Below are 24,225 nucleotides of genomic sequence, written 5' to 3'. Positions count from 1 at the left end.
ATTGTCACTGGCTGTCTTCCATGCCTGGAATTCTCTCCCTCTTCTTCTCTATCCCCTGGCTTCCTTTAAGTCCCAGCTACAGCCCCACCTTCTCCAAGAGCTCTAAGAGATTTCTCAATCTCCCTTAATGCTAGTGTCTTCCTTCTGAGACTAGATATACCTTATCTTGTATATATCTTGATTGTACAGAACTGTTTTCAGATTGTCTTGCTCCGTTAGACTATGAGGTCTTTCAGAGCAAGGTCTTTTGCCTTTCTTTGTATTCTCAGCACTTGGTAGAATGCATCATACATAGTAGAATGCTACTGACTTGACTCTTTAGATGAAAATGCTTCCCTTGAAGAACTAGGAACATCAAGTGACACAAAAATTTGTCTGGTCCTTCAAGATATTCTTAAATTTTAATTTTTCATTGCTTAAGAAGCAAAAACCATCAATTGTTCTTCTTGTTAAATCATTTTAGTCATGTCTGCCTCTCCATGATCCCATTTGGGATTTTCTTGGAATAGATGCTGGAGTGATTTGCCTCTTTCTTCTTTAGCTTTATAGATGAGGAAACTGAGGCAAACAGGTTTACAGGACTTACCCAAGGTCACACAGCTAGTTAAGTTTCTGAAGCCAGATTTGAGCTCAGGAAGAGGAGTCTTCCTGACTCCAGGGCCAGCCCTTTATCTACTGCATCACCTAACAGCCCCATTTTAGCCATAAAATGGTTGTCAATTTCTGCTCTGCCTAGTGAGTTTATACTCTTGGTTTCTTACTCCCTTCTGAATCTTTATGATTTTGGCTCCTGTTTGGGTCCCCTGTTCTACATAAGTGATTTCCACAAATACCACACTTTTTCTGCCTTGACACTGGACTTCATTCCCTCTGCTGGTGCATTTGGTTCCTGACCCTTCACTTTACTGACACATAGCATTGCTCCACTGGCCACAGCTCCAACTCATTCCCCCATTATGAACTTGGCATTCACTCAGCTCCCTACACTGTGCAGTACCTATCAAGGAAAAAAGGTTCAATATTTTGGCCCTTTAATGATGACCACCACCTGCTGGTCACTGCCTAGAAGGACATGCTCATCACTGGTAAGGTGAGGCATAAACAAGTAAGACATAGTTCTGCCTTCAAGAAACTCAGTATCTAAGACATCAGAAAAACATTCAAATCACTGCAATGCACAATAGAATATGGTCCAGTCCCAGTTCATACAAAGGAGTTATCACTTCCAGCTGGAGGAAGAGCAGGGAACCAGCGAAGATTCATGAAAGACATAACATTTGAGGAGTCTTAAAGTACAAATAAGATTTCAACAGTTAGTAATGGGGAGGAAATGCATTCCCGGCAGGATTAGGGTGATTAAAACAGGAAGGCAAGGGGGTGGCCAGTGATCTAGTTTGGTCCAAACTCTTGAAGGAGACCGGGGGAGGATCAGACCAGATTCTTGAGAGCATTCAATGTCAAACTAAGGAGTCTGGACTTGATGCTGTAGGCTGTGAGTAGCCACTAAAAATTTTTAAGTAGGGGTTGGCATGATCAGAACCGTGCTCTAGGGTCATTATGACTGGTCTTGCTTACTGGCAAAAGTCTCACATTTTTTTTTACTACATACTATTCCCAAGTCGTATTTGACAAGAAATATCACTGCTTTCCATTTTTAGTTTAATGAATGTCACCATCAACATAAAGATTAGACTGGGAATATGCAACATGTCCAATTTTAGATCTAAAATGTACGTGTGGAGAAAATGCAGATCTTTTTTTTGTCCCCATGGGGAGAATGAATGAAATCCTCTGTAGTAGACACTCTGAAATTCCCTTAGGTGTTATATTCTAGATGGTAGGGTGGGGTTGTGGAAAGACTGCTGGATTCAGAAAACTGGGGTTTAAATCCCACCTCTCACATTCATCACTGCGTATGCATGGGCAAGTCATTTAACATCCCTAACCCTCATTTTCCTCATCTATAAGATGGGATATTGACACAACCGGCAAGCAATTGGATAGCAGATAGAACTTGGAACTTGGAGTCAGAAGATCTGAGTTCAAATCCTGCCTCAGACACTTACTAGCTATGTGGTCCTGGGCAAATCTCTTAAACTCTCTGCTTCTCACTTTCTTCATCTGTAAAATAAGAATAATGCAAATTGAGTAAGAGGGGGCAACTACCTCACAGGGTAGGTAAAGATCAAATGAGTTAATATCTGTAAAGTGCTCTGCATACCCGAAAGTGCCATACAACTGCTATCAGTATTATCTACTTCCAGCATTGCAAGGGTCAGTGGGAGGGAAGTCCTTTGGTAACCTTAAATGCTAAACAGCAATATAATATCATCACTGTCTTCATCATAGCTATCATCATTATCCATACAAATCGTCAAATACCACCAGTGCTGAGCACAGTGCATGGCACATACTAGGCACCTAACTACAATTATCGAAGTGTCTTAAGGAGTTTTTCATACAGGATCATTTTTCTCACAGGGTAATATCTGCATTGCTGAGAATTCCTTCAGCCAGAAACACAGATGGAAGTGTTTTGCCTCTGCAGACAGAGGCATCTCCCATGGTGATGAAGGAAACCTACTAGGCATTTCCTGCCCATACTAGCCACCCCACCCGATGAGCCTTCTGTCGTCAACATCCATCCATACCTTCAGACCTTGCTCAATGTCATATCCCTCTAATGCTCAGTCTCGGTGACCATCTCATAGATGAAAATGAGACATATAATCACAGAGGGAGGATTCAGACCTCCAAATCTAAGCCTATTCTGTTAAGATTCTTATCTCAACTAAGCCACCATCTAGAGGACACATTCATTGAAGCAGTTTCCAGAGGAGGAGGGTGGTATTCACTCTATAGCTATCTGAATTGCTACTTGTCTGCTCTTTTTTGTAATCAACAATACTCCTTTATGAATTGGCTGGCCAGGAAAAGAGCAGAGTCTAAAACCATGACCACTGGTTCCCTGTTCCCCTTAACAGGAACCATAATGCTCCACAGATTGGGATACTATGATGAAAGAGAGCAAACAAAATTAATATACATGTATATATACATATATGTGTATATGTATACACACACACACACACATATATATGTAAGCTCTCATTTCTCTCGAGCTTTATATATAAGGTGCTTTGCTTCCAACAAGCCTGTGTACAACTGTAATTAAAGAACAATTAAGAACTATGCCCAAAGGCTATAAAACTGTCCATACCTCTTGACCCAATAATACCACAACTAGGTCTGTATCCCAGAGATCAAAGGAAAAGGACCTGTTTGTACAAAAATATTTAGAGAAGTTCTTTTTGTGGTGGCAAAGAACTAGAAATTGAGGGATGCTCATCAGTTGGGGAGTAGTTGAACAAGTTGTGGTAATAGGACTGTGATGCAGTACTACTGTGCTCTAAGAAATGATGAGCAGGATGGTTTCAGAAAAACATGGTGAGACTTATATGAACTGATGCAAAGTGAAGTAAGCAGAACCAGGAGACCACTGTAACACTGTAATAGTGATATTGTAATGATGATCAAATGTGAATGACTTAGCTACTCTGATTAATACAATGATCTGTGACAATTCTAAAGCACTCATGATGAAAAATGCTATCCACATCCAGAGACAGAACTGATGAACTCTGAGTGCAGATTGATGCATACATATATTTTTCACTTTATTTTTCTCGCTGATTTTTTAGTAACATGGCTAATATGGAAATATGTTTTGCATGACTTCACACATATAATTGATGTCATATCGCTTGTCTTCTTGATGGGCGGAGAAGAAACTAGAGGGAGGGAAAGAATTTAAAACTGAAATTCGAAAAAAATGAATGTAAAAATTAATATAGAAGATATAACATATTAGAAAGTACAGTGGAATTGGGGTTAGGAGATTGGGTTCAAATTCATTTTACTGATAAAGAAGGAAATTGAGGCCCAGAGAGGAGAAGTAACTTTCCCAAGGACACTACAGCTAGAAGAAGAAAAGAAGATTTGAATTTAGATCTTCTTCAATCCAAATCCACAGGTCTTTCCACTATATCATGAGGCTGACCTTAATAACTGATTATCCTAGACCAGTTAATTAATGTCTCTGAGGTAATTTCTTAAAGCAAAACATTGTTATAAAATGGGCATGATATTTACCCTAACTACTTCATAGGTTTGATTAAGGTAGGGCTTTTGTAAGCCATCAAATTCTAAAGGTGCAGGAGCTCTTATTTAATACAAGCTGGTAGTATTTCAACTATGCAACTGTCAAAATTGAGGCTCGAAGAAATGAAGTGACTTGTCCAGGGTCCTAGGATCATGGAGTAATAGAATCATAGATGGACCTTAGAGCTCTTCTAGCTCTACTCTCTCATTTTACGATGAGACAACTAAGACCCAGGAAAGTTTAGATATAGCTTTTTGATTACCTCATTCCCTTTTTGAGAATTTTCTCAGAGTATAGTCCCAATAATGGGATTATGTGATTTTTTTTCTTAAATTTTGCTGTGTACAATCAAATAACGTTCAAAAAGGCTCATTTTAAATTGCTTTTTGGACATTTTTGAAGGGTTATAGGTAAAATTCCTAAGGCATAAGTTTGACCATGTCACTAACCTTCTCAAAAAACTCAACTGACTCCCTACTGCCTCTAGGATCAAATGCCAACTCTTCTGTTGGGCATTTAAAGTCCTTTGAATTCTAGATCCAGTCTGCCTTTCTAGACTTAATAAACATTACCGCCCTTCACACACCATGCAATCCTGTTAAATGGGATAACTGGCTATTCCTCATACAGGACATTCTATCTCCTCTCCATGCCCTTGAGCAACCTAACCCTATGAAGAGCTTCCTCTTCCTCTGTGTCTTAGAATTCCTTCAAAATCTGTTTAAGCACACCTCTGATGCTCATCCCTAATGACTAGTGTCTTCTCTGCTCCCCAATTGCCTTTATTTATAATATATGTGTCTTATATATATATATTCTCTTTGAGTGTGTGTGTGTGTGTGTGTGTGTGTGTGCACATTCAATTTACCTAAGGGACAGCTGTTGGTTCAAAGGACAGAGCACTGTGCCTGAAGTTTGGAAGACCTAAGTTCAACTCTAGCTTCACACACTTCCTAGTTGTGTAACCCTGGGCAGGTCACTTAACTTCTGACTGCCTGACAAAATGGATCCACTGGAGAAGGAAATGGCAAACCACGCTAGCATCTTTGCCAAGAAAATCCCAAATGCAGTCACGATAGGTCAAACAAAATTGAAATGATTGATGAGTATACATTGGCTTTTCCTCAACAGAACGTAAACCAATTGAGTACAAAGATTGTTTGAGTTTAGCTTCTGTATACTGACCACTCCATGACCAAAAGCTGCCTTTTTTCCTCTCAGTTTACTGGCTACATTTCTTGCTCAAAGATTAAGCTTCAAACCCAATTCATTCTGGAGCTCATAGACTGGACAACAAATTCCCATCCACCTAGTACAGAGTGGATTTAAATACTAAATAATAATTGTTTCTCTCTTACCCAGGAACCCTGAGGGTCTTCTCCCAGTCTGATTTTTTTTTCTTTGATTAAAGGGGCCATCCCTTGAGCAACTACTTAAAGAAGCCAATTCCAAGAATGGGTGTATCTCACTCAAAGTGAGAATGTGATAAGACCTTAGCCTGAAAGGGCCAGGATCTCCCATTGCATCCTGGGCCATCTCCAGTCATCCTGATGAATATCAGGCCACTAGACCCAGGTGGCTAAGGAGAAGAAAGTGAGGCTGGTGACCTTGCACAGCCCTCCCTCACTCAAATCAAAGTCAAGTGCAAGTCATATTATCATCTTGATATCACGGTGCTCTTCAAGAATGAAGGACAAACACCACCACCACAACAATCCAGCCATGTATTTGCTGCATATAGTAAGCACTTAATGGATGCCTGTTGATTGGTTGTACAGCAAAGTTATTTCAGTTTGCATTTCTATGATCATTAGTGACACCAACACTGTTTAAGTGATTGTTTATACTTTGATTCCCATTTTATAATTATCTCATATCTTTTGACCTTAATTTATCCACTGGGGATTGAATTTAACTTTTGAATACTTTTTATCAGATTTTTATGAATTGGTGATACAAGTAGTAAGCAGCAGAGTCAGAACTGGAGCCCAGGCCTTCTAACTCCAAGTCTTCTTTTCCCTATGCTGTCCTGACCCTCTGCTTTCACATAAATTATCTGGGGTAAAAAAAAAAAAAGTATTTTGTTTTTGTAAGAGAGTACATGCACATGCTTTTTTCTGAAATTATTCTACAATATAAGTATGCCAGTCAGTCATGCCATGTTGACTGATTACAGAGCAGTGAACCTGGTCTATCAGAGCAGCCTCACACCACAGCCAAGGCAACAACCAGATGATCTGGTTAGGAGTTAAGTTACACAGACCCACTTTTGCTCTTGCTGCTCTCAAACTTACATCCCGAGCGCTGGGCCTGTTTGCATCATTACTTTGGAGCTTTCTTATCTCCTTCAGAGACTATTAGGAGCTCAGAGCTGTGTCTTTTTGATACAGCATCTGTCTAGACTTGTCATTACCATCCCCAAGTGCTAGAATCAGCACTAGGACCAGCACACATTCAAAACCCACCAGCTGGATGTACAACCTCAATTATCACTTGCCCCATACTTCCACAAGCTAAGATTCACCCAAGGAACAGATTCAAACCTCCGGGGATCTACATTCACAGAACCTCATAAAGCTGTCAGGAATCTAAATCCTTTTTGAGATCCATACTTAAGAGACAAATCCTTCACAAAATAATCATACTCAATTTCTACAGAATCGTTATTCTCTAATTCTCTATGTCTCTGTGTCTGTCTTTGCTCTCCATCTCTTTCTGTCTCTGTCTCTCTCTGTCTCTCTCTCTGTGTCTCTGTCTCTCCCTCTCTCTGTCTATCTGTCTCTCTCTCTGTCTGTCTCTGTTTATCTCTGTCTCTGTCTCTCTTTTTCTCTCTTTCGTTATCTCCATTTTACAAAACAGATAACTGGGGCAGACAGAGATTAAGTGACTTGCTCAAGGTCACACAACTAGTAAGTATCTTGAGGTGGGATCTGAACTCAGATCTTCCTGACTCCAACATTTTCTCCACTGCACCGCCATCAGCCGCCTCCCTAAGATAAGAGCAGCACCAGCTCACTCCCTATCGCCTAGTGAATTGAGTCCAAAATACTTTTGCCAGGCATTCAAGTTCTTCCACAGTCTTCTGCCAACCTACTTTTACAACCTTATATAACTCCCCTCCATACACTCTATGCTCCGGCCAAATCAGACTACTGGCCTCTGAACATATTCTGTCTTTCCTACTGCTATGCTATTTCTCAATCATTCTCCAGGCCTAGAATGCCCTCCCTGCTAGCCCAAAGAAGGGGTGCACACCTACCATCCTTGCTACTGAAGGAAGTTAAGGCTAACAGATTACTAGAGATAGCGAGTTCTGAGTTTCAGTAGAACTAAAGCCAATTGACTGTCCCTATCAAGTCCAGGAAGGAATCCCCAGGAATGGAGGGTCACCAGGTTGCCTAAGGAGGATTGAACCAGCCCAGGTTGGAGAAATGGAACAGGATAAAGCTTTCTATACTGATCTGGAGCAAGATCAGACCAGAGCACCTCCATCCTGGAAGGCAGATAGGAAGACCAGGGCTCAGAAAAATAAACAAAAAAACTACCTCCTCCCCTTCTCTTTGCCTATTATATTCCTACCTTACTTTTACTGTGCCCTTTCTACTCCTTTACTTCCTCCCATGGATAGTGACTTTCCCCCTCAGACCTCACATAGTATTGAGAATCTCTCTAAAAATCAATTAGTAAAAATTTATTATGTTGTTCAGTAGTTTGAGTCATGTCTGACCTTTTGTGACCCCATCTGGGGTTTTCTTCACAAAGATACTGGAGTGGTTTGCCATTTCTTTCTCCAGATCATTTTACAGATGAGGAAACTGAGGCAAATGGGGTTAAGTGATTTGTCTGTGGTCACACAGCTAGTAGGTGTCTGAGGTCAAATTTGAACTCAGAACATAATCTTCCTTACTCCAGGCTGGGCACTCTATCCATTGCTTCCCCTAGCTGCCAGCAGGCACTGTACTAGATGCAGGACATACAAAGACAAAAATGAAACAGTCAACTCCCTCAAAGAATTTATATTCGATCAAATAAACATTTATCATGTATACTTATGTCTTATTGAAACTGTTATCCTTTCTACCTCTACCGCACCCCTTCATTTACCAGAATGCTTTGTACCTAGTAGGTATTTAATAGATATTTAATTGAATAAATGAATGAATGTGAGTCAAGCAGCCTTTAGCCAGATCAGGGCTGGACTCCTTCCTTCCTTCCTTCCTTCCTTTCCTTTCCTTCCTTCCTTCCTTCCTTCCTTCCTTCCTTCCTTCCTTCCTTCCTTCCTTCCTTCCTTCCTTCCTTCCTTCCTTCCTTCCTTCCTTCCTTCCTTTTTTCATTCCTGACTACCATACACAATGAGAACTGTTGGTGAGGAACAAGAAAGTCATTCTTCTACAGGAAGTGCCTCCCCTTGGAAATGCTGCTTGCCCTCGTAGAGGCTCAACTTTTTCACGTTCCCATTTCCCCATGGGACCTGACCTGGAGGCTGCCACTGGCTGACTCTTTCCACTCACTCACTCACTGGTTTGGTTAAAGTCACGAAGAAATACTAGAATTGTTGTGTGTATTAATCTATCCCTTTGGTTCTTCCCACATTTGTCTCCCTAAGTGCTTCCTATTTCTTAAGGGACCTTAACTATGAGAAGAATGTGCAGTCATCCCTCAATATTTACAATAAAAATTGAGTGGTTTGGGGGCTTGGGGTTTTTTGTTTCCCATGCAGCTGGAAGGATGTTCCCTCTTCTCTGGTTAGTCTAACATGCCCTCTCCTAAGCCTTGGGGAGAATCATTCCATAGCTTTGGCCAAGTATGCTTCTATTATGTTGAAGTCTAACACTGCCAGGGATTTTAGTAATCTCATAAATAATGACGATAATAATAATAGCCATTATTTCTATAGCGCATTAAGATTTTAAAAGTGCGTTACAAATATTATGTCCTTTGATCCTCCCAACAACCCCAGGAGGCTGATACTATTCAATTCCCATTTTACAGTAGAGGAAACTGAGACAGACAAAGGTTAATTGACTTGCCCAGGATCACAGAGTTCAGAAGTGTCTGAGACTGGATTTGAATTCAGGTCTTCTGACTTCTGGCCCAATCCAGCTGTCTCTATAGCATTTTAAGGCTAACAAAGTACTTTCCTCACCACAACCCTGTGAGGTAGGTAGAAGAGTTATTATTCTTCGCATTTTACAGATGGGAAAACTGAGGCTTATAAAGGCACTGTGTTTTTTCATTGCCACAAGGCTAAGTGTCAAAGTGGAATTTCAGCACAGGTCTCTTTAACTCTAAATTTAAACTGCTAGCACTACTGCCTCTTAGACTCTTTTTTAAAAAATCATTTATTTTTAGTTTTCAACATGCAATTCTATAAGATTTTGAGTTTTAAATTTTCTTCCCCTCTCTCCCCTCCCCTCTTTCCAAGACAATATACAATCTGATATAAGCTATACATGTACAATCATATTAAACACATTTCCACATTAGTCATGTTGCAAAGAAGAATTAGCACCAAAGGGAAAAACCACAACAAAGAAGAAACAAAAAAAAAGAGAGAAAGAGAGAGAAAATAGTATGCTTTGATCTTCATTCAGACTCCAAGTTCTTTCTCTGGCTGAGGACAGCATTTTCCATCATGAGTCTTTTAGAACTCCAGAAGACTTAGATCCTTGCACTGCTGAGAAGAGCTAAGTCTATCAAAGTTAGTCACTGCACAATGTTGTTGTTACTGTGTACAAGGACCTCCCGATTCTGCTCACTTCACTCAGCCTCAGTTCATGTAAGTCTTTCCAGGTTTCTCTGCAGTTTGCTCTCAGACCTTTTTTAAAGAAACCAGGAGCATCACAGGGCCACTTACCAGTATTACTAAGAAGATTCCTTGTGTGCTAACAGAGAAGACATACCCTCTCATCTGTGAATGTGGTAACCACACTCCTAAAAAACCTACCTGTTTGAACTATGAGGCCACAGATAAGGCACCACCACTTCAACTGAGATTATGAGACATGTCCTATTATCTGAATTTGTGGACCTGTGGGACCCTGGATGTGCTACTATACTAACACAGCTTTCAAGTACTTCTGGGGCCCTGTTCAAACTTCCCACTACAATCCTGATGTTACTCAGGCCTGGCTGTGATGCCCAAAAGGAAAAAAGTTACAGCCAATGACATCAGCTCTATCAATTGATATCAAACATGTGACATCACCCTCCAAAGATGATTGGCATGTATGCCCAAGGTCCCAGGCTCCTGGGGAATAAATAACTCTGGTTCCAGAGCCTTCTCCTGAGGAGTTCATCATGACCTTGATTTCTAGGACTGTCCCAAGAACAGTGGTAGCAGGTCAATGCCTTGCAGAGAGGGATTTGTTCATATCCTTGGCAGAGACTATAGGAATCAAGGAATCACAGACCCAGCTGCAAGGTGCCTTAGAAATCATCTTGTCCCACCGTTCTGTTTACAGATGAAGAAAATGAGAGCCAGGATAGAGAAGTAACTTGCCTAAAATCACAGGGCACATTAGTGCTAAGAGCAGAGACTCCTGACTCTTGACCACACCAGTACTGTCTAAACCATTTATTTAGCAATTAATTCTTCCTGCTAGCAATTGCCAGGTCACCATTCTGATGCTTCTCACTCCAACTCCACTACAGTCCCCAACACTGACCCCTCTGCTCCCCAGAACACTCCCTGGGCCTCTTTTAGGCAAGTTTGACCAAAGATCAGAGAAGGGGCCAGAGTCAGAAGAGCCACTCTGGAATTAAAGCTTTGAGGTTGATCAGAAAACCCTGAAGTGACAGTAACCTCTCAATTTTGTCTGATAGAATAGTGGGGCTGATTCTTTTATTTTTATTTTATTTTTTATTTTTATTTTAAATAAGATTCTACTGAACTTTATTTTAAAACCATTAGAATCAATTTTTAAGTCCTTTCTCCAGCCCAGTTTTCTGTGGTTTAGACCCCATGTGCCCCATGTGAAAAATTCAGAGAATGACAGTCTTTAAGAGCCGAGAGACCTCACGACTGGACCCATACAAAAATGGGAATTCCCTCTACAACATTCCACACAGGTAGTCATCCATCTTTTGCTTGAAGATTTCTGGTGACTTGTAGAAGCAGTCAATCCTCTTTGTGATCACTGTCATTTTTAGGAATCTTTTATATATGAAGCTGAAATCTCTCACCCACTGATTCCAGTACTTCCCCCTCGGGCCAAGGGGAACAAATCTAATTGGCCTTCTCATGACAACAGTACCTATATCTGAAGACAATAATGATATCATTCCCATCAACTCAAACCCCCAGGTCTTCTTTTCTTCATGGTCCCAATTCCTTCAAGAGATCCTTGTATTATTGCATGATCTAAAATCTTCTCACTATCCTCAATGTCTTCCTCTGAATGTACTTCTGATTATTCCTGTCTGTCCTAAAACCAGAAGTCAGATGCCAGATTAGATCTGAGGATCTGACCAGGACACAGGAAAGACCAACAATCAAGTTTTGCACATGCATAGGAAAGTGAACAAAAACAAGGCTGAAATGGAAGTTGGGGGAAAAGTGTTAGAAGATTCGGGATGTTAGGCTGAAGAGTCTGGACTCTGTGTGAGAGCTAAGAGATGATTATAACAGGTCTCCACAAAGAAACATGCTCAGTTGCAACAAATAGTTCAGCCCATGACTATACACACAAAGCCAGGTGATAGAAGTGCGTACTAGCAACCAGAGATATCTGGAAAGTCTTCATAATGAAAATGGCACCTGAGCTGAATCTGAGGAACCTAGAGGTTCTAAAGGTGGAGTGAGTACATTTTAAGCATGGTGGACAAAGGTACTGAGATGGGAAATGAAGTGTTTTTTTTTTTAAATGAGGAACAGTTAGAATGACAGCTTAACTAGATTATGAAGTATATAAAGGGGAGTGATATATAATAAGTTGGAAAGTTAGATAGGGGCCAGGTTATGAAGAGCTTTAAATACCAAATATAAGAATTTAAACTTGATCCAAGAGGTATGAGGGAGTCTCTGGAATTTACTCTGTGGCTGTTTGCTCATCTGTACAATGAGCAAATAAGCCTAGATGATCTCTAAGGGCACTTCCAACTGTCACTATTGTGACTAGTACAGACCACTCGACCAGATGGAGGGCATGGATAATGCTTTCCTAAAGCTTAGTGACATTTGAAAGAGTTCTCGGTTTTGCTATGTAATCTTAATTCAACAAATATGTATTGAGTATATATAGCACAGTATTAGGTTCTAAGGAAGAAAGAAAAATGAATAGACAGTTTTTGCTCTCAAGAATCTTATCATCTATAATATTACACAGGACTATAGAGCGTGTTCGTCCTTCATTGCCGAAGAAGATCATGCCATCAGAAAAATGATGACATGACTTGCACTTGACTTTGTTTTGAGTGAGGGAGGGCTATGCAGGTCACCAGCCTCACTTCTCCTCCAGAGCCATCTGAATCCAGTGACTAGATATTCATCAAGATGACTGGAGATGACCCAGGATGAGGCAATTGAGGTTAAGTGATTTGCCCAAGGTCACACAACTAGTGAGTGTCAAGTGTCTGAGGTGAGATTTGAACTCAGGTCCTCCTGACTCCTGCACTGCTGCTCTATCCACTGCACCACCTAGCAGCCTCTACACAGGACTATAATATCAAAGAGAATGCTAAAGTACACAACAGGTACTAAAAAGTGCTGGGGGTGATTCACTGGAGGCAGAATGCTTCTTGCGGGGGTGACATGCAAATTTCATTAAGAAAGTGACATCTGGGGCAGCTAGGTGGCACAGTGGATACAGCACCAGCCCTGGAGTCAAGAGGACTTGACTTCAAAAATGGCCTCAGACATTTACTAGCTATGTGACCCTGGGCAAGCCACTTAACCCCAATTGCTGACAAAACAAGTGACACCTGAGTTTGAAAGACAGAATTGTAAATGGCAGAGAATCAAGGAAAGGCATTCCAGGAACTGGGAAGGATGTGAGCAAGCATACAGAGGTAGGAAGATAAGGGGACATATTCAAAGAAAGGTAAATTAAGTGATTTGACTAGATCATAGGAGAATGGTGGGAAATCACTCTGGAAAAATAGGTTAGAGCTGGATTGTTGAGGTCCTCAGATGTCAACGTAACAATTAGGTTGACTTTATGTGCAGTAAGTAATGGAGAAATGTGAAAGAAGGTAGTCTAGCTGTACCAGATGTGAAACTTTACATAAAGCAGTAATTATCAAAATAATCTGGTGCTGGCTAAGAAGCGGAGTGGTGGATCAGTGGAATAGATTAGATACAAATTACATTATAGCAAATGATCATAGTCACCTAGTATATGATAAACCCAAAGATCCAAGTTTTTGGAACAAAAACTCATTATTTGACAAAAACTGCTGGGAAAACCAGAAAACAGTATGCAGAAACTAGATATAGACTAACATCTCACATTTTCTACCAAGATAAGGTCAAAAAGGGTACATGATTTACACGTAAAGGGTAATACCATAAGCAAATTAAGAGAGCATGGAATAGTTTAATCTGTCAGATTTATGAAAAAGGGAAGAATCTAGAAACAAAGAAGCTAGAGCATTACAAAATGTAAAATAGATCATTTGGATTATATAAAATTTAAATTTTTACACAAACAAAACTAATGCAACCAAAATTACAAGGAAAGCAGAAAACCAAGGGCAAAATTTTGCAACAAGTATTTCGATAAAAGCTTCATTTCTCAAATATACAGAGTTGAGTCAAATTTATAAAAATACAAGTCATTCCCCAATTGATAAATGGTCAAAGGATATGAACAGGCAGTTTTCAGATGAAGAAATTGAAGCTATCTATAGTCATATGAAAAAATGCTCTAAAACATTATTGATTAGGGAAATGCAAATTAAAACAATTTTGAGGTACCACCTCACACCTGTCAGAGTGGCTTATATGACAGAAAAGGAAAATGTTGGATGTTGGAGGGAATATGGTAAACTGGGACACTAACATACTATTGATGGAGTTGTGAACTGATCCAAGCTTTCTGGAGAACTATAAAACTATGTACATCCTTGGATCCAGCAATACCACTAGATAGGTCTATATTCCAAAGACATTCCAAAGAAGGGAAAAGGACCTATTTGTACAAAACTATTTATAGCAGCTCTTTTTGTGGTGGCTACAAATTGGAAATCAAAGGATGCCCATTAATTGGGGAATGACTAAACAAGTTGTGATATATAATTATAATGCAATATTATTGTGCTATAAAAAATGACAAGCAGGATGATTTTAGAAAAACCTGGAAAGACTTACATGAACTGGTGCATAGTGAAGTGAACCAGGAGAGCACTGTACACAGTAACAGCAATATTGTTCCATGAAGAATTGCAAATGACTTAACTATTCTTAGAATACAATGATCTAAGACAATTTGAAAAGACTAATGATGAAGCATACTATCTGCCTCCAGAGAAAGAATTGATATTGAATGAATATAGACTGAAGCATGCTATTTTTCATGCTAATCTTTCATTTTTTCCTTTTATTTGCATCTTCTTGTATAAAATTACTAATATGAAAATGTTTTATATAATTGAACATGTATCACCTGTATCTGATTGCTTACCATTTCACGGCAAGGGGTAGGGTACTGGGAGAAGGAGGTATAAAATATGAAACTCAAAACTTTAAATGAAATTATTAACAAAATTAGAAAAATAAAAGAGTAGTTTCATGTGTATAGGCTAGAAAAGTAGGCAGAACCAGATGACAAAGAAACTCAAAATGTCAGGCTAAGTACTTTAGACTTTATTTGGTAGTTGAGAGAATATTCCTGACAATTTTTGAGCAACATTTTTATCTAAATGGTACATTTTAAAAGTACCCATTTCAACTGCAACTTCATTGTTTTCCATTGAGTAATAGGAGACTATGATTTTCTAAACTATGAAACTAAGAAAGTCACTGAGCTCATTGGGGGATTTTCCTTGGCTAAGACATTTCATGGGATGAAAGTTAGTCACTACATACCATGCTTTCAACATTTTTCCACTCCTATCCCCAGGAGCTCTGGACTTCCCATCTCAAAGCAAGTAAATTTTTGCAAGCCACAAAGATGCAGGAAAAATGGGTACAGAGTTCATATAGGACGAACTTCTGAAGTTGTCATCAAATCTCTGAGCTACTACCTACTGGTAAATCCATGGCACTAAAGCACAAGGGGAATGCCTGCCCCCCTCCCCAAGCTACTTCTACTATAAGGTATATAATCACAAAAATGACCAAAATCCTTCTGGTGACAGAATTTTCATATTACTCGAGGCCTAGGCTATGTGTGCCTCAAGACTCAAAAACTTAACAGGTTAAAATAGTACAAGTAGCAATAGTTTAAAAACAGAGAAGATGAGGGTATTTTTCCAAGAGAAATTCAACCCCTCTCTGACCCTCTTTCCAAAGAAAGAAGCTAGATCAAAATAAAGAAAAGACAAGATTTTACTATGGTCTGCACTGACAAGACCTAACTAGGATTTTGAGAACTTTATTTATTAAATTTTAGCAAATTTTTAGCAATCTCACATCTTCCCTCCTTTCTTCTCTCTCTCTTTCTCTCTCTCTTTCTCTTTCTCTCTCTCTCTCTTTCTCTCTCTGTCTCAACACAAATCAGAGACATTGCCTTCAAGTAGACAATTTTTCCTTCACACAATGCTTTCATTTTCTCTTCTCAAAATAAAACTTGATTAAATTAAACCAATTTTAAAAATTGGTTACCTGAAGGCCAATCAGCTGATTTTTAAAAAATATTTCTGTAGTCCATAGTTCTGATTTAGTCAGTCAGCTTCAGGTACCCTGGGCCCATTATAAAATTCCTCCCAGATGTGATCACGTGCTTTGGTAGCTTCAATACACTTCAGTTCCAGATAACATGGTAATCTGCTTGCCTCTCAGGACAGGAAGGGCTGAGGGGCACAGATGGACAACCAAAGACAAAGAAGAATTCTTGAGCAAGTCAACAACCAACAAGGCCTTCTCTTGTACCAGTGATGAGTGTTCTCAGCCTTACCTGAATACATGGTCTCCCTGCTGTCATTGAGAAAGAGCTTAGGAGACGGGGGCCTTCGATAGACCACATGCATTCTGCCATCATTCTCTTCTGACATCCCCTTCTCCAGAGGCTCAATGAAGAACTCGTCCTTGTCTGTACGGATCATGCCAGCCTAAAGGAATGGGGTGGAAATAGAACATTTCAAATTCCTCTCCATGCAGGAGTCATTCAGAGTCAACAGTTACAATATGCTTAAACACACTTTAATCCTCTCGAGAGAGCAGTTAGAAGGCAGAGAGTAAGCAAGGTGAATTCTTTATTAGAACCAAATAAAGCATCGGTTCCCTGGTCTGACAAGGAAGGGCAATGAAAACACACAAGCTCCCAGGGATTCTGACTTCAACCCAATTAGCCAAGGCTTGGACAGGGACGTGGGGGGGACAGAAGAGCCTGAATTCAAAGACCATGGCCTAAGGCATAGCACAATGGAAAAGGTGGGGATGACCTTAGCTATCTGTCATCTCCAAACTGCTCCAGGGGGTGCTCTGTTCCCACAGCTTGATAAGCCAGGCATCAATGCATCACTGAGAACTGGACCAGAAACACTCATTTATAGGACACTGACTATGGTCAGCTCTGCCCATCCCCAGGACAGGATCTAAGCCCTAGAAACAATGTTTACTCCCAACAGAGTGACTCTGCCTCTACACCATTCTCCATTCCACCACAGGGACAGACCATCATTGAGCCCTCCAAGCAGCTGTGATGCAGCTGTAAGAGCCTCAGATTTGGAACTGGAAGAACTGGGTTTGAATCTCAGTTCTGCCAATTATATCCGGTGTCTTCCAACCTTTCTGAGTCCCTCATTGTCTTCCTTTGTGAAATAGGGGAGAATAATACCTGTACTACCTATCTAAGAGGATTGTGGTAAGAGTCAAATGAAATAATTTTTGGAAATGTATAAAATGTAGAAGATTTTTAAAATAAAATGTAAAGGATTATACAAATTTGAATTATTTTTATTGTTATTATTACATAGGAAGGAAGATTTCCCAAATGAAGTCATTCTACCCAAAAGTCATAGTCCAATAACCAACCGTTCATTCATTCATTTATTGCACAAATATTTACCAAGACTCTTCTATGTGTTGATTAATATGGAAATATGTTTTAAATGACTACACATGCATAACCTATGTAAAATCATTTTCCTTCTCAGTGAGGAGGGTGGGGAGGGAAAGAGAGAATTTGGAACTCAAAATTTTAAAAATGAATGTAATTGGCAGAAAATAAAATACTAAAATAAAAATAAAATAAAAGAATCTACTCTGTGTGTGGTGTCAGGTAGCAGACCAGCCTTGGAGTCAGGAAGACCTGCATTCAAACTCTGCCTCTAGTAGATAATAGCTGTGTGACCATGAGCAAAGCATGCAAACTCTCAGTATCTCAGGCAGTTTCTAAGATCATACATTACTGGAAGAGTTGCCAATTTGCATTGCTTAAGGGGGTTTCCACATGAGTTATTTCTCTCACTGATGAACAATTTCCTCTACTGCTTCCCTCACTGGCTTGTTAGTAACAAGATAATTTATATGAAGTGTCTTATAAACTATAAAACATGATGTATAAATGAATCATTATAATTATTATTATTAGTCATGAAGGGGAAAATTCATGAAAGAAACCACTCTACCCAAAAAGCATAGATCAAGAACCAATTGTCAGTCATTCATTCCACAAACATTTATTATGCATCTACAATACATATGTACATACACATATATATACACGTATGTATATGTGTGTATGTATATGCATATATGTGTATATGCGTGTATATGTATGTATATATATTACATATATATAGTCTTCAGTCAGGCCAGTGGGGTTTGGGTGAAAATCAAACTTTTCCTTCAGATCCTTCCAACTAGGCAATACTCACAGAGTTGACTTTGAGAAGAGCCACAAGGAGATCCTAGAGACCAAAGAACCAAGCTATCCTTCACATTCACACAGTGACATTATTTTTGTAATTTTTTACAGGCTTGTGGGTGACAGAGTTTGTAGCAACAAACAGCTGGTAGGCATGCTGTAGTGGCTTGAGTTCCTGTTAATCATATGAGTCATTGGCTTTCTAGGAAGCATGGGGACACACCAGAAAGTGAGCTTGGTTCCTTCATTTTCTCCAGGAAATAAGCAAGTCAAGAAAGGGCCTTTTGCATTTAACAAGATACAATCACAACCTGGGTAGATATGGCCTGAAGCATGAGCAGAATGAGTTTTCCCTTTTTCTTGAAACTGGTTCAGAAGGTCTAGTGGAGGCAGGTGAAAAAACAACTCTATTTGGAGCCAGATAACCCAGGGTCAAATCCTACCTCTGACATTACCAACATGACTATGGGAGGTCACTATAAAATGAAGAGATTGGGTTGGATGACCTTCAAGGTTTCTTCCAGCTCTAAATCTAAGGTCCTATGATCTAACTGGTGGAAATGTATTCAAGATCCTAGACCCACCCTATCTCCCTCCAATTTCCACTATCAGATTTAAGTAAAGGTCAGAGCTAGGACAAACATAAATGCCTGAGTGGGCCTGAATAAGTCCCATCGGTCTTATTCTATACTGCTGTATATCTCTTCTTCTCATTGATTAATTCCCCAAATTGCCTTGAATTCATCATCTCTGTTGTGATCATTAACATGTGTTGAATTGGTTATTTTAATGATGGAATCGACCTAAGGAAGTGAAATGAGAATGTGGAAAAAGAAAACTCTTCGGACTTATGCTTCTACTTCTCAACTGCCTCCTGGCATCCTATTAGTGTAGTTTTCCCAAAGAGCTCTTCCCTGAGCACTCTTCCCTCCCTTGTCTCTTGTCAATTTAATTCACTCCAATAGCTTCATCTATCACCTCCATGTCCATGATTCTAAAATCTATAATATCCAATCCTGAACTCCATCCTAAACTCCGGGCTGCAATTTCTAGCTTCTCATTGGATATCTGTTGCAGGGTTGCATTCTAGCCCCTAGTAACTGCCAGGGGCCTATTTTGTGATTGTGATATGCCCCAAAATAGGAAATACAAAATGAAAAGCCCTAAGCAAATGCTAACCTGTTTCCTGTACCCATACCACATTTTACAATCTGAAGACTGTCTCAGAATAGTTAAGAGTTAAGTCAAAAATCCAGGCCACGAATGAACTTTTGTCCACATCTTTGTTTTTTTTTGCCATACATACAATCACTCTGATGTACAACCTTGGAGTCAAAAATCTTTGAGTCCTCATTTTCCCTCACCCCACATATCCAATTAGTTGCCACGTCTTATTAATTCTACTTTCGTATCATCAATCGCATCCTTCTCTCAATTCAAAGGCTCTCATCCTAGGTTATGCCCCCATTACTTCTCTCCTGAACTATTGTAATAGCCCCCTACTGGTTCTCTGACTTGTCTTTCTCTTCCCTCTCCAATCCATCCAACACAAAGTGATTTTCCTAAAGCAAAGATCTGACTTTTTCACTACCCTACTCAATGAACTCCAGTGGCTCCCTATCACCTCTAAGGACAGTTATAAATTCCTTTGTTTGGCATTTAAAACCCTTAACAATTTAGGTCCAACTACTTCTCCAGACATTATATATTGTTCCCCCTCATGTATTTTATGGTCCTCCCATATTCATCGTTTTACTATTCCTTATACACAACACTCCATCTCCCACATCTGTGTCTTTGTACTGGCTGTCTCTCAGGCCTGGAATACACTGTCTCCTCACCTCTGGTTCTGCAAATGCTTAGCTTTTATTGGAACTCATTTCAAACAATACTTTTATGTGAGTGCTTTTCTGATTCCCCTCCCCCATCAAATAATTTACTTTGTACTCATTCTGTATATATTTTCATATATTTATATATGTGCATGTTGTCTTCCCTAATAGAATATAAGCTCACTGAAGGCAGGTACTTTTTTAATGTCTTTGTATTCCGGTGCCTACCAATGCCCAGCATGTAGTAGGCACTTAATAAATGTGTGTCCATTGATTGACTGAGGTTACCTTTCTTAGGCATTATAATGGCCCCAGGGATTTGAGAAATGTACACATTAATGTTTCCCAGATTATAGTCAAGACAATGAGACTAGGTCTTTATCTCTATAAGAACAGTCCTAAATGGATTAACTGTCCACTACAGAGTAAAACTCTTTTCTTTCCTTTTCTGCCTTCATCACCCCTTCAACCAATTATAATTCTCATAGATTCCAAAGCATAAGTTGAGAACAAAAGTAACATCTTGCTTACTCACCAACCACTGGGAACCCCAGGGAAGCAAGGAAAATGGGTAGAACATCACTGACACACATCAGAGGTGGGGCTTTTAATGTATAAAGAAGGAAAAACCTTAGAGAGCAGATTTGTTGCTGTACTTCCCAACTAGATAATATGACATTCAAAGTGGTCAACCGAGATATTTCGTGAAAACTCACTTGAAGATAGAGCATTGAATATTTGTACCAGCCCCAGGCCTTGGTCACATCAGCTATAAAGGTCTTGGTTGACTGCAGAGAATATGTTTCAGCAAATCTCATTGGAGGATGTCAATGTTGTGCCTGGATTATCTTTGGATACTGAGTTACCACAAAATCCTTCATTTGGAAGACCATTTGCTGCCACGTGGTAGGAAAATATAGTTAGGAGAGACTGGTCACCTTTTCTTTTCATCACCTCTTTAGATCTAAAAATAGTATTAATTTTATCTGGATGTCACCCAACCAGCACCTCAAACTCAACTGAACTCTTCTCTCAAATTCTGCTCCTTTTCCTGATTTTCCTGTTTCTTTCCATAGCACCACCATCTTCCCAGTCATAGAATTCTAGATTTAGAGCCGCAGTGGGGTTCAGAGATCATCTAGTGCAATCTCTTTGTTTTACAAATGAAGAAACGAAGTCCTAAAAGGTTAAATAATTTTCTTAAGGTCAAATAAGTAGTAAATGAACACATATACACATGCAGAGTATTTCTACCAAGAATAAAACCCTACAAAGCAGAGTGTACTTCTCCAATAAGGGGACAGTATGGAGGAGAATCATACTGCATAGAGGACTTTCAAGCATTACTGATAAAAAAAACCAAAGTTGAATAAGAACTTTGAAAAGCAAACAAGAATCATGAGAAACCTAACAAGGTAAATTCATCTGAGCAACAGGGACGGAGTTGTAGTTAATGATGTAGTATTAACATCCTACATGGAAGGAGAGATACAAATGGCCCTTCAGATAATTAATGTCTTTAAAGGATATTAAGGGAGTTAAATAATTAAAAAAAAAAAACAACAGAGTATCTTGGGAGTGGATTTGTTAGATTATGAGGTTTTGGAGAGAGAAATGGGTGTAAAAGGAATAAACTAATGTAGAAAGAATGAAAAAGGGGGTGGAATGTGCTATTTCTTATAATTAGACTATGTGAGAAGACTATACAAGCTTGGAGAAAGGAGTAGGGAGAGCAGGTACCAAATGAACCTCATTCTTATCTCAAGTGGACAAAGAAGGATTGAACAGGCACACACACACAAAGAATTTGATATTTGACAGCAGCAGCGGCAGCAGCAGGGGCAGCAGCAGGGGCAGTGCAGGCGCAGCCGGAGCCCGCAGCAGACGGACCTTGCTGTCCGGCCGCAGCCTGAGCAGGGGCCCTTGGCTAGCTCGGAGCCCGGGCGGAGGAGAGGGCAGCTGCAGCTTGCAGGCGGCCCGCAGCGAGTGCCACCCCCCATCCCGCGAGGGCAGCGAGAGGCCGCGCCATGGTGAAGGTGGCATTTAACTCGGCTCTGGCCCAGAAGGAGGCCAAGAAGGAGGAGCCCAAGAGCGGCGAGGAGGCTCTCATTATCCCTCCGGACGCCGTCAGTGTGGACTGCAAGGATCCAGATGAAGTGGTACCGGTTGGCCAGAGAAGAGCCTGGTGTTGGTGCATGTGTTTTGGTCTCGCATTTATGCTTGCTGGAGTAATCCTTGGAGGGGCATACCTCTACAAGTATTTTGCATTTCAGCAGGATGATGTCTACTACTGTGGAATAAGATACATCAAAGACGACTTGATCCTAAATGAGCCTTCTGCAAATGCTCCAGCTGCTCGCTACCAGACAATTGAGGAAAATATTAAAATCCTTGAGGAAGATGATGTTGAGTTCATCAGTGTGCCAGTCCCAGAGTTTGCTGATAGCGATCCTGCCAACACTGTGCATGACTTTCACAAGAAACTTACAGCCTATCTTGACCTTAACTTGGATAAATGCTATGTGATTCCTCTGAATACTTCCATTGTAATGCCTCCCAAAAACTTATTGGAGTTGCTCATCAACATCAAGGCTGGAACCTATTTGCCTCAGTCCTATCTGATTCATGAGCATATGATTATCACTGACCGCATTGAAAATGTTGATCAGTTGGGTTTCTTTATTTATCGTCTGTGCCATGGCAAGGAAACATACAAATTGCAGCGCAAAGAAACCATTAAAGGTATTCAAAAACGTGAAGCTGAGAATTGCATCAGGATCCGGCATTTTGAAAACAGTTTTGCTGTGGAGACACGCATTTGTGCGTGAACATAAAATGAAAAACCCAATTCTGGTGAAAAATTTTAATACAGCAGTATAATCCCATCCTTTGTATTTTGTGCAGTGATTCTTTTTAAAAAATTTTTTTCATGTAAGTAGTAAGCAGGGTTCTGTTGTCTTTTCATCTCATAATACAATTAAAATTAGCAGTAAATTTGAAGAATCATTCTTTCCTTTTCCCCCCCTAAGTGTGGTTTCTTTTATATTTGACCTAGTAATTGTATGAAGTCATAGATATTAGTACATTTTATGTGACAGGCCTTAAGTATTAAGGAGAATAAAATTTCTTTGAGACATTTGTCAGGATTTTTATGTTTTTACTCTGCTCCTTTGAGGGAAGGGTTATTGAGGGGGACTGGGAAATCTAACTCTGCATACATACCAAGCGACCTGTAGTAGCCATCCATCTTTGTTACTTACCCTGCTGCCTAGTTTGTTATGGAATTTAAACATGCATTTGAATTTTACTCCAATTACGTTGTGCAGTATTTTCAGTGTCATATCTAACTCTTTAGGTTTTGATTTCCAACTTGATGTTTTAATATACTAAGCACCTGCTGTAATAGTAATTCAGAAAATGTAATGGAATTTAAGCAGTAACTTGTGTTACTAATTTGTATATAACCCATGTATGTGCAATGGAAGGAATATAAATCTTAAAAAATTAAAAAAAAAAAAAGAATTTGATATTTGATGTCCAAATACATAAAACTCAACATGAACACAGGTTGGGATGGGGCAGGGCTGGGGATAAGAGGAATGATAATGCCAGAGAGTGAATAGTAATAAACAAAACAAAATTCTTTATCTGGAAGGGAAAAGGAAGAAGAGAAGAAACTAAAGGGGTACCTGTCTACTGGGTGGTATAAATGGAATGGAATATTATTGTAATCTAAGAAATTATGAAAGACTATTTCAAAGAATCATCAAATTATGAATTGACACTGAGTGAAGTAAACAAAACTCAAAGAAATATTTTGGCAAAGATGACAACAAGATAAAAAAAATGAAAATGAAATAAAATGAAACAGTTTCAAAGACTTAAGGCCTTAGTGACCAACCAAGTCTCCAGAGGACCTATGATGTAGCATGCTATCCACCTCTGAAGAGATATGATGGACTCAATGTACAGAAAGACGTGTATTTTTGAGATGTCTACTATGTGGATTTGTTTTGCCTAATCATAGTTATTTTTTACAAAAAGTGTTTTTTCATTTTTCTAAGACTAGGAAAAGGGTTAAGAACAGTGATGGTAAAGAAAGAGGACCATTGAAACATTTTTTAAGTAGACAGAAGAGAAAATTGGGAAGTTCAGAAGGAGACACAGATAAGCAGGACAGTTTTGAAAGTAACGTGTTCAACCTATTATATACTTTAATCTTAGTTTCATATACAACCCTGTTTTTTGTATTCTTCTGTCC

The 24,225-nt window shown here is 39.6% G+C and overlaps 1 protein-coding gene and 1 pseudogene across 2 annotated transcripts in view; one reads left to right on the top strand and one right to left on the bottom strand.

Annotated features, from left to right (window-relative positions):
- ADAMTS2 (ADAM metallopeptidase with thrombospondin type 1 motif 2) overlaps positions 1 to 24,225 on the bottom strand; it is a 448,064-nt gene that overhangs the window by 288,301 nt on the left and 135,538 nt on the right. For both annotated transcript variants that reach the window (XM_072630735.1, XM_072630736.1), the window contains one exon: positions 16,219 to 16,372. In XM_072630735.1, coding sequence (XP_072486836.1) covers positions 16,219 to 16,372 — 154 coding nt within the window. The remainder of the gene's footprint in view (positions 1 to 16,218; positions 16,373 to 24,225) is intronic.
- LOC140518518 (integral membrane protein 2B pseudogene) lies at positions 21,779 to 23,102 on the top strand (annotated as a pseudogene).

This window comes from Notamacropus eugenii, chromosome 1 (assembly GCF_028372415.1).
Source record: "Notamacropus eugenii isolate mMacEug1 chromosome 1, mMacEug1.pri_v2, whole genome shotgun sequence".
NCBI classification, from domain to species: Eukaryota; Metazoa; Chordata; class Mammalia; order Diprotodontia; family Macropodidae; genus Notamacropus; species Notamacropus eugenii.
Note: the sequence above shows the minus strand (reverse complement) of the source record. Positions and strands in the feature narration are given on the sequence as shown.